Source organism: Gossypium hirsutum, chromosome D12 (assembly GCF_007990345.1).
Source record: "Gossypium hirsutum isolate 1008001.06 chromosome D12, Gossypium_hirsutum_v2.1, whole genome shotgun sequence".
In the NCBI taxonomy this organism is placed as follows: Eukaryota; Viridiplantae; Streptophyta; class Magnoliopsida; order Malvales; family Malvaceae; genus Gossypium; species Gossypium hirsutum.
In genome coordinates this window covers 50,216,623-50,230,801 of record NC_053448.1, presented here as the reverse complement: position 1 = coordinate 50,230,801, position 14,179 = coordinate 50,216,623, and the positions used below count along the sequence as shown (strand labels likewise).

The 14,179-nt window shown below is 34.5% G+C and overlaps 2 protein-coding genes and 1 pseudogene across 6 annotated transcripts; 2 read left to right on the top strand and 1 right to left on the bottom strand.

The window, feature by feature from the left end:
* Positions 1 to 838: 838 nt before the first annotated feature.
* LOC107946376 (erlin-2) lies at positions 839 to 2,265 on the top strand. The gene is made up of 4 exons (XM_016880670.2): positions 839 to 1,354; positions 1,451 to 1,662; positions 1,745 to 1,853; positions 1,924 to 2,265. Exons 1-4 carry the CDS (start codon positions 1,220 to 1,222, stop codon positions 1,969 to 1,971), a joined length of 504 nt encoding a protein of 167 aa, XP_016736159.1. The 5' UTR covers positions 839 to 1,219; the 3' UTR covers positions 1,972 to 2,265.
* Positions 2,266 to 2,322: 57 nt separating this feature from the next.
* On the bottom strand, positions 2,323 to 7,007 carry LOC107946375 (protein root UVB sensitive 3). Of its 5 annotated transcripts, none has more exons than XM_016880668.2 (15): positions 6,723 to 7,001; positions 6,593 to 6,650; positions 6,339 to 6,398; positions 6,204 to 6,242; positions 6,054 to 6,116; positions 5,841 to 5,897; positions 5,676 to 5,739; positions 5,369 to 5,452; positions 5,036 to 5,118; positions 4,805 to 4,934; positions 4,519 to 4,611; positions 3,805 to 3,943; positions 3,258 to 3,298; positions 2,979 to 3,166; positions 2,323 to 2,723 (listed from the first exon to the last, which is right to left on the bottom strand). In XM_016880668.2, exons 1-15 carry the CDS (start codon positions 6,839 to 6,841, stop codon positions 2,634 to 2,636), a joined length of 1,308 nt encoding a protein of 435 aa, XP_016736157.1. In that variant the 5' UTR covers positions 6,842 to 7,001; the 3' UTR covers positions 2,323 to 2,633. The 5 variants fall into 5 exon arrangements, 3 of the variants coding, with proteins under 3 accessions (XP_016736157.1, XP_016736158.1, XP_040962918.1); XM_016880669.2 differs by having other exon boundaries at positions 6,593 to 6,645; XR_005921767.1 differs by lacking the exon at positions 2,323 to 2,723 and having other exon boundaries at positions 3,045 to 3,161; positions 3,805 to 3,926; positions 6,723 to 7,007.
* A 2,540-nt stretch (positions 7,008 to 9,547) lies between these two features.
* LOC107946373 (probable inactive purple acid phosphatase 1) lies at positions 9,548 to 14,144 on the top strand (annotated as a pseudogene).
* The last annotated feature ends 35 nt before the right edge of the window (positions 14,145 to 14,179 follow it).

Below are 14,179 nucleotides of genomic sequence, written 5' to 3'. Positions count from 1 at the left end.
ATGGCCCGTGCCATCAAAGATCTCCACGGCCAATCTTGCATTTGCAATTGTCGGTCTTGTCCACATGGACGATGTTGAAGCTCCTACACCGACCGTTTTCTCCATAATCTTTCAATATACCTAAGGAAATCTTTTCTGATGTGGAAGATCAGTTTAAACTGCAACCACAGAGCATACTACGATTAACCTTAGGCTCTGATACCACTTGTTGTTCCAATAGGGTCGGAAGCGTGTAAATTATTGTACTAAAAAATCACACAAAGTTCAATTCCCAGGGAAGAGAGGTGGATCACATGGATCTCTTAAATACCAAGTCTTTCCTTAGACAGAATATCCCTTCTATAGTAATTTAATAGCACAATTAAATACTACTATTATACCCTCAAATATTGAAAGAAAAATAGGACAAGAAAGAACACAAGAGTTTTAACGAGGTTCGGTAAATTATACCTACGTCCTCGGGCACTAACACCAGATGATAACTTTACTATCTTCAAAGTATTATAAACAAATAGAATTCCTTAAGAATTCTCAAATGAGAGAAAAAGAAAACTAAGAGAGAAAGACTGGTTAGGATGAATTGAAATGAGAAATGAGAAGGCCTATTTATAGTTGAGGTTTAAGGACCAAACAATAAATAGCCCATTATCTCAAGGACCAAAAAAAAATTATCCCATGCCACTTTTTCAAAGTCAACTTTAGGGTGCTAAACTTGCACCACTTTGTATTGTTTGCCATTAATGTTGTCTCCCATTAATGTTAACAACTATGGTGTGCATTATGACAACACATGGATTTATGACAAGATTCATCATGAAATCAATCAGTTTTGCAGCTCTCATACACTTCAACAAGTTTATATAGAAGTGTTTGATTAGGTAAGAAAAATGCAACTGAGCCACACTCTTTAAGGCTATGGTTGCCAGTTCGTTCTAAGTTAGTCGAATTCTGGTGTCAGTTTCGGATACAAGTATGTGTCTGACTAGGCATGTTTATTTTTTAATTATTGTTATTGTTGTTTTTAAGCAAGGTTGTGTATTTGGAGAATCCTTGGAGGACTATACCCTCATAGCTCATACCCTCGTCTAAAAATGTTCCTTTATGGTGCCAAACATGACGAAGTCTATTTAAACTAAAATGGCATTTTCTTTTATACATTGACTCAATTTAAGGTATCATGAAAATAAATCATATATATTTCGTTTAGATTGATGAAAAGATGAAAGAGGCTCTTCAGGGTGATTGCACACGCTCTGCACCAGGCATTGAAATTCTTAGTGTGCGTGTTAAAAAGTCGACAATACCTGAAAGCATTAGAAGAAATTATGAACAAATGGAAGAAAAACGCACCAAGGTGCTTTTGTAAACTTCTATGGCCACATAAGAGTCTGTTTTGCTTACCCAGTTTTCCCTTTTTAAGTTCATATCGAACTATAATGTTATTCTTCAGGTTTTAGTATCAATTGAGAGACAAAAAGTGGCTGAGAAAGAGGCAGAGACCCAGAAGATGGCTGTTAGTGAAGCTGAGAAAACTGCGAACGTTAGCAAGATCCTGATGGAACAGAAGCGGATGGAGAAGGAGAGTTCCAGGAGGCAGCAGGAAATCGAGAATCAAATGTACATTGCTCGTCAGAAGAGTCTAGGAGATTCAGATTTTTACCGGTGAAGTCATCGTTAACTTTTATTGTGTCCAACTTGCAATGAAAGTAGAGGTGTTTGATGTCTCTTCTTTCTCCATTTTTAGTGAAATGAAAGAAGCTGAAGCGAACAGGTTGAAGCTGACCCCCGAGTTTCTTGAGCTCAAATTTAACGAAGCCATTGCTGTTAACACCAAAATTTTCTTTGGAGACAAGGTTTTATTCTTTCTTGGTTCATCCCTTTGTCTTTCACCATAAAACCCTGGCTCATACATTTCTTCTGCAGGTACCTAATATGGTTGTGGATCATAAAATGCTTGAAGTTTTCCAATAGTTGCTTTGAAGTGAAATTTCAATACAACTTATAAACAACAAAAAGAAAGTTCAAATGGACCTTTTTCTTGATGAAATTTTGGGGAAAGACTTGATTTTGCACTTGTTCATAATAGTTATAATTAATTTGGGTTGGAATTAGTTTATTCTTCAATAAACAGATCACTTGAATTGCAAAAGTAAAAGTGCTTTTGTATGATGCAGTTTTCTGCATACTCAAAATGAATGATAATTATAATTAATTTGGGTTGGAATTAGTTTATTCTTTAATAAACGGATCACTTGAATTTGCAAAAGTAACAGTGCTTTTGTATCATAAAGCTTTCTGCATACTCAAAATGAATGATAATAATTCAGCAAATAAAACAAATGTTCCAAATAAATGGTTAAAACTTTGTCAAATATAAAATTCATAAAGAACAATAATTATGACTTTTTTTAGTCTCTAACTCATACACATCGACTCCCTGTTGTTGGATCTGAAATTCCGAATTTTTCTTTGCCGATTCCATCTCGGACATGAGCTCAGTTTAAACCAGGTTGTCTGATTTGCACCATTGAAGCAGTGAATAAGAAATTGAATTTCCTTTTTCTTTTTTGCTGTAATTTACTCTAATAGGGTAGCCATTTGACATGTTTGCTGTAATATAAACTAAAGTGGTTTTAGTCAGTTTTTTCACCCAATGACCAGTGTGCTTTCCATATGATTGAGTGAGAGAGAAGCCTTCCAGCTTTCCACCCTGCTAACTTTAGCTGCAAAATGAAAAGAAGAGTTGATGCATCTTCAGTGAGAAATAGAAGCTACGTTGAGGATATGATATTCCAAAGATATTTCAAGTACATGTAAAAACTGGAAAAAGTTAAAAATATTCATGTCAGACACATCCGAGTCTGAGTAACATAGGATGTATTGCATATTACCAAGTATTGCTTATCATTTCATTTTTGCAAAGTCAACCAACTTCGATCCAGATAAGTTTTTCCTCGGAAAATTTTCATAGAGATTACCTTCTGAACAAAGCTTTCGTAGTGCTTATCCATCCATGATTGGCACTCCAAATGTAGAGATTTTTGTTCAACCGTAAGATTGACCATAACAAGTGCGTGAATATACGACTTCAAGATATCTTCAGCTGTCGAATCTTTGTGCACGACAACACTGACCGTTCCCTTTCTCTCCACCAGTAAATACTTTGCTAGAGTAACAATATAGCTAGAATTAGCAACAATATCGATAAAAGGGCTGTACCACATACATAGAGTACATTCAATGTGTAAAATATCAACCTTCATTGTAAAATGATCCAGCTGAAGTCAGAAAGTTGGCCCTGTTTGAGATATCATTACACTAGTCAGTTCAATACAGTTCATGTTACCATATGCGATGCATGTCAAAATAACAAAGCAGTCCGTATGCTATTGTCAAAAGTGCAATTTAGTCCCTATATTATAAAAACCGAGTAATAGTATCCTTATGCGTTTGATATCGGTGCAAAAGAGAAAACTAGATAACAGTGCTGAACACTGTACAAAATAATAATGTGGATTCTTAGAATCTAAAAGTAGAAACCTGTGGATACAACTAAAGCAACAAAAGAGTTTCTTCTACTAAAAACATACGCTTTGTCAGATTTTAGAAGTCTGTGTCAACATTTAGACTGTTTTTCATTAATATTATTATCAACTTTAGTTGTTTACACAAATACTAGATGTGCAATGATTAAATACTCAGTTACTATTGAAGCACTATCAAAATATTAGAGACTATCGAGAGACTGCAGATGCTGTAGCCAACCATTGTTGCATGTGATCAATATAAACTTAAAATACTCACATTTCAGAGTGATCAAGAGTGGAGACCCTTAAGCCTAGTTTTACATTGGTGTGCAGGGGCTTAGCACTCTTTGACAACCTTAAAGTGGTCCATAAGGGCAAAACATGCTCCATGGTTGAAACCTGTTTAGGAGAGAGAACTGAAAAGGTATTTGGGAATGGGGATTAACATCTTGCTTTTAAAAAAATGATGCCACATGATATCATTTTGAAAATATGCTGGAAAAAAGAGAAAACAGTTCATATTGAGCTTATAGAAGGAATCGGATTGTATGTGTTCCTACTAAATAGCCCACAGACATTGTTACCAGTCAAATTTGTGCAAGTTGAATAACTTGGATGATATCATGAATAGTTTTCGCAATTTATGGTGCTTATGCAGAGTAAATTGGTTTTGTCAGAAAGAAAATCACATAGAATTAACTTAAAAGTTATGTTGGCCAGACCCTCCAATTTTCTTTAAGTACTTGTACTTGAAGACCGTATCCAACACATATCTAAATATGGGTATGTGAATATAACATTTCATGAACCTTCCAAATACATGTAAATACTCGGGAAAAAATGAATATACTCATGTCAAACACACACCCAAGTCTAGGTAACATAACCTAAGACAATGACAAGACAACTTTTGGGAACAGTAAAATCCAGGGCCACTATTCAATAAAAATTGGCCTCAAGGGGATAATAGCGACAGATTGTGGTTATTTACCTTGGCCAGATTCTATGAAATGTTGTAGAAGAATCGAACTCCTCTCAAAGTTCAGTGAGTCTAAAGTGAGGCACCTGACAGCTTTGTAATTTGCTATGCATAGGTGAAAAGGAAATCATCAATTAATTATGGGATTAGGGAAAATAAAATAAAAGATAAGCCATAATAACATAAAAATCTGGAAAAAGATGCCCTAGTTTTGATTTACTATGGAGTACAAAGACAATATGTTTTAATATGTCTGACCATAAGATAGGTTACAGGAGTTTATGTCAACCAAACTTACCATACATATGGAACATTGTCAGAGAGAGAAAAGAAAACCAAATAGCGACTGGGTTTCCGGTAGTAATGCGAGCAAGAAGCATTCCCAATGCCATGCCAATCATTGTTGCCATTGTCTCTTGGCTTCCTTCCTACCAATATGGTGAAAAAAAAAAACTCAGTACTCAAGCTATACGTTTACAACATAGGCTCTTGCCATTGTCATCCAAACATCAGAATCATTTCAAGGTACCTTGGCAGCTATATCCGCAGCATTATTTTGGAGGGCAAAATGCTGTGTCAGAGCAGCTCTGGTAGCTCCACTGGCAACACTGGCTGCATAGGGAAATCATGTAGGAAAACACATAATTAGAAGTTGAAATTGAGTCGCATCCAACAAAAATTGCTTTACTTTTACACAATAACAAGAAGCTTCACAGGTAATAAAGTAACTACCACAAAAAACAAACGTGTCCCATAGAAATTGCTTTATGCAATGTTTAAATGGCTCAACAGAACCGATAAATAACATGTCTCTGCAGACCTGGTGGTTATATTCTTAGTTGTGAGGAATTTAGAAACTTACTGAATGATCTTGACAAGCTCCCTAAGCAAACAATGAAAATAAAAGCTGAAGGGAACAAAGGGGAAAGAAGATCCATCAACATTCCTGAAATAAAACATGGAAGTCCTAGTTGTTATTTACAGTTAAGAAATTTAGGAGATAATAAAATCACTAATACTCTCTGAACCCAAAGACGTGCATGTATTTGCGTGCATGTATTTGCAACCATGCAAACCCATACACGGAAGGGGCAGAGAGAAATATTGAAGATCAGCAGTCAATTCTTTTGGACTCCAATGCAATTTCTCTAAAAGAAACATTGACATACCTAAATCATTCATGAGATCTGCGACCAAACGCCACATTTTTGCATTACTATCAAGATTTGATCCCTAATGAAAAAGCATTATGGTGTTAGACTCTCAACATGAGCTTGAAAATATGGTTTTGGTAAATAAGAAAAAGGCAATCAATGAAATCTCAATGAGCAAACCTGATAAAGTGTGAATAATATGCCTCCAAGCATTCCCGTTAGATCTCTCAAGAACCACTACAAGAATTACAATAACCATAATATCAAAAGGCCTGAACTCACTTCAACAATAACGCATTAGGACTCACTCCATAAATGTCCAAACTATCACAGCTCAGGTAAAATAATACAATGAAGATTTATACAAAACTGCAAATTGGATGTTAATTCTACCTGAAAAGTTGCACCTATAATAGTTGCGGATTTCTCACCAACTCCAATAGCACTCAAAAGAGCCTGAGAAATAAGTTAAAAGTAAGCAACAAACATAGACAAAAATCATCGCTCATGAGTAGTTCAATATCAATTGAACTTGACCCTTACTTGTGTAGAAAGCATTGTTCTTATATATGTTGAAAGTCCCTACAAATGTAATGTAAACCAAAACAATAGAAACTTTAGCCATTAAGTATTACTAATTTAAGTAGTCCATAACTGTTCATCATTTTTTTTTCATACCTGCAAAGAGTCCCATACTTGAAAAGGGACATAATCTGGAGTCACACTGCCTGGGAAACCCTGCAATCAAGCTGACTTTCATGACTTGAAACGAAAACCCATATTACTCGGAATCATCTCCGGGATTTTGGGTATCCAAAAATAAAAGAATTTGTAAAAGAAAAACAGATTGTTCATCAAGTTTTCATTAGACTAAAAACCCAGCAAACAAAATTCGATTTTGAATGGAAACAAACAGGAAGAGAGGAACTTGCCTCGGGGACGAAGGCATCGAGGAATCGTCTCCAAACATGGTTGAAACCATTAACTGATCTGTTTCAGCCAAATAAAAACTTGGGTGACCGAGAAAGAGAAAAGCAAAGAGATGAAAAGTGAAGGCTTTACCTTTGGATTTGTAGAGAAGGGGAGAAAGTGATAGTGGCGGTTTTGAAAAGCTTGGTAGAAGAAGATCCATTCCATTCTTCAATTATGAGAGGGTGCTTTGTCATCTTTGAAGCTTCCATCCACCATTCCTCAACTTCTCAAACATAAATAAATAAAAGTAGAAGTGAAGTTAGTGATCCTATTCCTATTCCGGCTCAGATTCTTCTGTCTTCCAAAACTAATGTACTTCCTGTTAAACTAGAGTTCCAGGTCAATAAAAACATGGTCGTTGACCCCTTTTTTTAATATGAATAATAAGTTTTATTCTCTCTTTTTTTTTTCATATGAATAATAAGTTAATTTTTTAAAATAAAGAAAGAAAAACAATTTTTTAAGAAAAAAAAACTAGAAAGATCTAATTAAACTCTAGTCCTTGTATTTTTTGCGTTTTTAAAATTCAATCCCTTTAACTATTTTAATTTAATAATTAAATTTCAACTGATAATATCGTAAAGGAAAATTTATTAATTAATTTGTCTGGCATTTTTTTAAAAAATTGCTTGTGGCTAATTTAAAGTTGCACAGAAGCTAGGTAATTTCACTTATTGGATGTGGGACGATGACTGATGGTATTCACGGTGAAAGCTAAGAATTTCACTCTCAATTTAAACCCTTATATCTTTTTGGTCCTGTATGTTTTTATTCCACACTATTTAGCATTTTCCGAATGGCTTATTTACCAAAATATGCTGTAATTTTTTTTGAAATTGATGATTTTTTTTAATTATCAATATATGTTGAATTTGAAGAGAGAAAGAAAATTACGTCTTACGAGATAGTTTTCACTGTTATATTAGTGAAAAATACGCCTTGTAGGACACGTTTTCAAGTCAACAGTAACTTTTCCCCAATAATTACAATCTCAATGTCTATAATACCCCCAACAGCCATATATTTTTCTTAAATAAACTCTTCCAAACTTTATTATTTTCAACTCAATTCTCAATGACCTTGCAGTATAATCAAGTAATTCGTTTTGTCCATTTTCAAAAACTGACCCTGTTACTAAAACTTGTGATAGTGTTGAGGGCAACAAGATTTCCGGTGATGGCGAGTTATTGTGTGATGCAAAAATAATGAAATGCGAATTGGAGCGACAACGATTGTTTCGCGTTTCATCTTTTATACACAGCACAATAACTTTTTCCCGCCGCGAATTAGGCCCCTAACTCTGTCACAAGTTATAGTAACGGGTTTGTTGCCTTTGGTGATGATGGATAAAACAAACTACTTAATTATACTGAAAGGACTATTGTGTTTTTTGTCTTTGACTTATATATGAGTTTTATAAAGCATCCCCCTCCGATAAGGAGAAACTCGTTGTCGTGGTTGTATAACCAATACCAACTAGGGTCTCATTTACGCTCCATCCCTTGATAGTATAACATTTTTAAAGTTGAAACTTTAGTTACACTTCAATCCGAGACCGTATAATCACTATCAACTGGGATGTCGAGTTGCAATGCGATCCGACTTCTCAAGTGTTGACTTCATACTCACATGACAGATGAAATTTATAGGTCACCGAGCTTCACGACATTATCGTAAATTCAAACATACCTTAAAACTATAATAATGCCTATCTCAAACACAGACAAAAATAAATCTATAAAGTTTTAAATTTTAACCGTAAGAAAAAAATAAATTTTAAGAAAGTGAAAATGCGCCTTATAAGGCGCATTTTCACTGATGTGATAGTAAAAACGTGTCCTGTAGTAGTGAAAATGCATCTTTTAGAATATCCTTTCTATCTCCAAAAACAATATATATTGTTAAATTTAAAAGTAAAACAACATAAATAATCAGATTTAAATTTTTTTCAACATATATGAGTAAATCGACCTTTTTCAAATAGTTTTTCTTTTCTCCCTTCTCCAAGCATGCCACTATGGCTATCACTCTTGGTTTTCTAAATGATAGAATTTTGGATTTTTTTAACTTATCTTTTTTTATTCTATTGGTGACTCTAATTTGTCAACAATTGTCAGTAGGAGTGAAGTTAAAAAAATTTGTTGAGATCAGAATTAAATTGTATATGTTTATGATAGTAAAAATATAATTTTATCATTTTAATAATTTTTTTCTTTAAAATTTTGAAATGATTAAATTACTTTTTTTAAAAGATTAAAATATAATTTTTTTATTAATAATTTAAAATTTTAAGAGTGTAAATGAAAATTTTTCAATTTTAGGGTCTATTTGATTGCCAGTAAAATATTTTCCGTAAAATGATTTCTGGAAAATGTTTTACTTTTCTGTAAAATGATTTACTGAAAAATATTTTCTGGTGTTTGATTGAATCTGTGTAAAATATTTTCGGCTGTTTGGCAGATTTCCTGGAAATATTTTTCGAAAAAATTATTTTTACATATATTGATATATATTAATAAATTTTTATATTTTAAATTATTTTTACATATATTGCAATAATTTATTTATAATAATACTCAATTATTAAGCCACAATATTAATCGTTATAAATTGAAAAAAATTAATATCAAATAAATTATTTGTAATTGTGTTAAAAAAGTATTGAATAATTAAAAAAATAAGTTACTGGAAAATCGATAAATAGAAGCAATTTTCTACCGGAAATGAAGGAAGGAATGAAGGAGACGAAAAAGAGGAGAGCACGGAAAATGTCTTACGGAAATTGAAAGGGTAAGACATTTTCCGTTGGGTGCACCTGCCAACCACCGGGACTCGCCACTGCCTATCAGTGATGTCTGGGCAGCTATGTTAACATTTTATAAGTTGACTTTTTTAGCCTTTTAAAAATCTGAGCTTGGAAAAGGAATCTTCCTTCAGCACATTCCTCTACTTCATTTCACACTTTACAAAAAAAAAAACTCTTTCAACCAGCCATAAATCTCCAACTCCTTTAAAGGTTTCTAGTTTGGTGACTCAATCCTGTTTCTTAATCCCCATATTGTTATCTTCAATTCTTCATGCATTTTCTTTTTGGGGTAAGTTTAAATTTTCACCTTATATGACTATTTGTATTGGAGTCTTGCATAAGTAGCTTAGCTGGAACTGCTTTTCACCTTTGTTTGGGTATCTGGAAACTGTAATTATGCTAAGCTTTGATTCTTGTATAATTCTCTTTTCAAGTTTGAAGGGTTTTCTTTAAATGATCGATTTCAGATGTTTGTAGGGATGAGAGGTTTAAGAATGATCATGTGGACCATTTTATTGGTTCTTGCAATACTTCATAGGGCAAGTTCACATGGAATCCAACCTCTTTCAAGAATTGCTATTCATAAAGCAACATTAGCTCTTGACAACCTTGCTTATGTTAAAGCCTCTCCTACTGTTCTGGGACTGAATGTAAGCTTAAATTGCAGCTTTTTACAATTAGCCTTGCAATGATCATCTATTTTCTGGATTACTTGCCATTTTTTCAATCTTCAAGTCTTGATCGGGTCATTGAATCCTGATGTGTTAGGGTCAAAATACAGAATGGGTTACAGTGGAATATAGCTCTCCAAACCCTTCAATGGATGATTGGATTGTGGTATTTTCTCCTGCAAATTTCAGGTAGAATAGCAGGCCAATACCTTCCCTCTGAATATTTTTGTATCATTGAAATTTATTATGTATCTTTATTCCAGCTGACAGTATACCATGCTAACTAAAAACTTGCAGTGCATCAACCTGCCCAGCAGAAAACCCAAGGGTTTATCCTCCACTGCTGTGCTCTGCACCTATTAAGGTTCATCTGAAAATTACTTTGCTATGAAATTTTCAATTTCTTTCTCATAGCCTGCTTTTAATTGTTAATGGAATATGTTACAATTAGTAAGATTAACCATCTTCTTTCAACAGTTTCAGTATGCAAATTACACTAGTCCTGACTACAAAGTTAATGGAAAGGGTCGTTGAAGCTTCAGTTGATTAACCAAAGATCAGACTTCTCTTTTGCACTATTTTCAAATGGTTTCTTAAATGTAAGTTCACAGAAGTCTTTGCCTACTCGGGTTCTGGTGTGAGTCAGACGCGAAGGTGTAGTTGGTTTGAACTGAATCTACTCTAATATGCTGATTTGAACTTGTCTCTCAAAGTTGTATGGCAGCGTACAAGGATGATAGAACCATCTCTTTTATTTTGTTCCACGAGCATAAGACCGTATTTGCTTAACTTGCCGATGCTATCTAGCTCTAACTCTTCATTTTTCTTTCAAGTACTCGTGTCAAACACATATTCAGACAAGAGTATAAAGGCATGATCCTACAAGAATCCTTCAAATACACGGAAAAAAGTTAGAAATATTTGTGTCTGACATATACATATGTATTGGATGTTCATATCTGAACCCGAGTATTCTAACTCCCTCACATCTTTTGTTTTCAATCTTTTACGTTCCTCAGTTGTGTTTAATGCTACTTATCATATGAAAATGATTATTTTCTGAAATTACTTGTGGTTAGTCCTTTTCCGTCAGTCATTTATTACCTCTAATCCTTGTTTCATTTCATAATTAGCCAAAGCTGGTCGCAGTGTCAAACACAGTATCTTTTGCAAATCCGAATGCCCCGGTTTATCCACGCTTAGCACAAGGAAAGCAATGGGATGAAGTAAAGTCTTTCCTTTGCAATCTTGAGCAACATTTTTGTCATGTTGGAAAAATTCTCCATTGATTTGTTGGTCTCATTTCTCAGATGACTGTAACTTGGACTAGTGGATATGGGATTGATGAAGCAGAGCCTTTTGTTCAATGGGGTCCTAAAGGAGGACATCAACAACATTCCCCAGCTGTTACTCTAACTTTTGAACGTAGCAGTGTGTGCGGTACATAGCTCTTTGGACTTGAATTATATTTCCATATCATCTATATATAACTTTCATTACTCATATTCTTTATTTTCTTTTTAAGTACCCGTACCCCACATTTGTATTTGATGCATATGCGGACATTAATTATATTATAATATAGGTTGAGATGGTTGATTCTCTTTAACTTTCTATTAATTTGAACAACTTGGTTGTCCTTGTTCTCGGGTATGCTGGTAATCATGCCATTTCACCTTATCAAAGTGGATTCTTTTGTTTTTCTTTCCTTTTAACAGTTATAATTTTCTCCTTTTCTTTTTCATTCTATAAATGCATCATCAGGTGCACCGGCGAGGACCATCGGATGGCGTGATCCCGGATATATACATACAAGCTTTCTGAAAGAGTAGTGGCCGAACAGAGTGTATTCTCTCCGACTCCTTATGTTTCTTAATTCACTAATATCTGATACATATTTGGACATTGGTATATAAATATGGTCCTCTAAGAATCCTCCAAATAATAAAAAGAATTTAAAAAATTGACCATATGCAAATCAATATCTGACACTTGAATCCAAGTAACATACATTTTACTCCCTTTTACTATGAAGGTATACCTACAAACTGGGGCATAGATTGTTCAACAGTACACATGTTTGGAGTCAAGAATACCAGTTTAGAGCATCTCCATTTCCCGGTCAGAATTCTTTGCAACGCGTAGTCATTTTTGGGGATATGGGAAAGGTTTGAATCCCATTTGCAACTTCTAATTGCATATTTAGTAATTTGTATGAAGTAAAAATTGTCATGATTTTATTTTTTGAACTTTAAAAATATGATGTTCTTCTACATTCGGGACTTGCCGTTTCTTGAGGTTAAAACTTTGATCTTGCAGGATGAAGCTGATGGCTCTAATGAATACAATAATTTCCAGCGGGGCTCTCTTAACACTACTAAACAGCTTATCAAAGATCTGAAAAACATTGACATTGTGTTTCACATTGGAGACATATGTTATGCTAATGGATATATTTCACAATGGGACCAATTTACTGCACAGATTGAGCCTATTGCATCAGCTGTGCCTTATATGCTTGCAAGGTTGGCCACTAGCATGCTTTGCTTGAGCTTGTAGTCTACTTCTGATTTTCAACTTATGTGACACTCGATGTTGATTCTTTTCTGTTTAGTGGTAACCATGAACGTGATTGGCCCGGAACTGGATCTTTCTATGAGAACAATGATTCTGGAGGCGAATGTGGCGTGTTGGCTGAAACTATGTTTTTTGTTCCTGCTGAAAACAGAGCTAAATATTGGTATTCTATGTAACTAACTCTTTATTTTCCTTAAAGTGCTTATATCTGACAAATATCTGTGTTAGACACATAGATCTATCTGACCGTTATGAGGCCAAGCAATATAGTGGGTATATGAATTTTTCCCATAACAGTTGTGAATAGAAATAGCATGTTGACAATAACATCTCCATTTCGAGCGACATAGTTGATATGGGTACGGAGATATAACTTTCTAGGAACACTCCAAAAACATGAAGAAAAAAACGAACACACACGCGTAACCGTGTCCCAGTAACTTAGGTCTCAGTATGAGTTCCAAAATGAATTCATTTTCTACTATAACTTGTTTGCATTGGATTTTATTTTCACAGGTACTCCACTGACTACGGCATGTTCCGATTCTGCATAGCGGACTCAGAACATGATTGGAGAGAGGGAACGGAGCAATACAAGTTCATCGAACATTGCCTAGCATCAGTTGACAGACAAAAGCAACCATGGCTGGTCTTTCTTGCACATAGAGTTCTCGGCTACTCTTCTGACCTCAGTTATGCCGTTGAAGGATCATTTGGAGAACCAATGGCAAAGGAAAACCTTCAAAAACTCTGGCAGAAATACAAGGTTGACATTGCCATCTATGGTCATGCGCATAATTATGAAAGGACATGTCCTATATACGAGGTACCCCTAAAACTTTTTTGCAAAATTTAAGGTAGCAAACTTTGTGTTGCTAAGATTAACATTAAACTCACTCAAGGATAAACAAACCCAGAGCTATATATTTGAGATTCGAATCTCAACATTTTCTCTTATTCCTAGCAAACAATTGATTTTTGGAAATGGCCCATGGTACAGAATCAATGCACCGACAATGAGAAACGATACTATAAGGGCACACTGAAGGGAACAATACATGTTGTTGCGGGTGGGGCAGGAGCAAGCCTTTCACCATTCACCACTCTCAAGACCAAATGGAGTTTATTTAAAGATTATGATTATGGATTTATAAAACTTACCGCTTTCGATCATTCCAACCTGCTGTTTGAATACAAGAAGAGCAGTGATGGGAAGGTTTATGATTCTTTCAGAATATCCAGAGATTATAGAGACATCTTGGCCTGCACTGTGGATAGTTGCCCACTTACAACACTTGCATCCTGAATGATATACTTAAATTTGCTGTCATTCTCTTGAGCTTGTAAATATTACCCTCAAAACTGCATGTTTTTTTGCAGTATTTCAGGCTTACCCTTCTAATACTTGTATATCAAATATTAGTATATTTCAACATATCCTATCTATTAAATATTTCATATATATTTAACCAAAAACTTTTGAAGATGAAAGA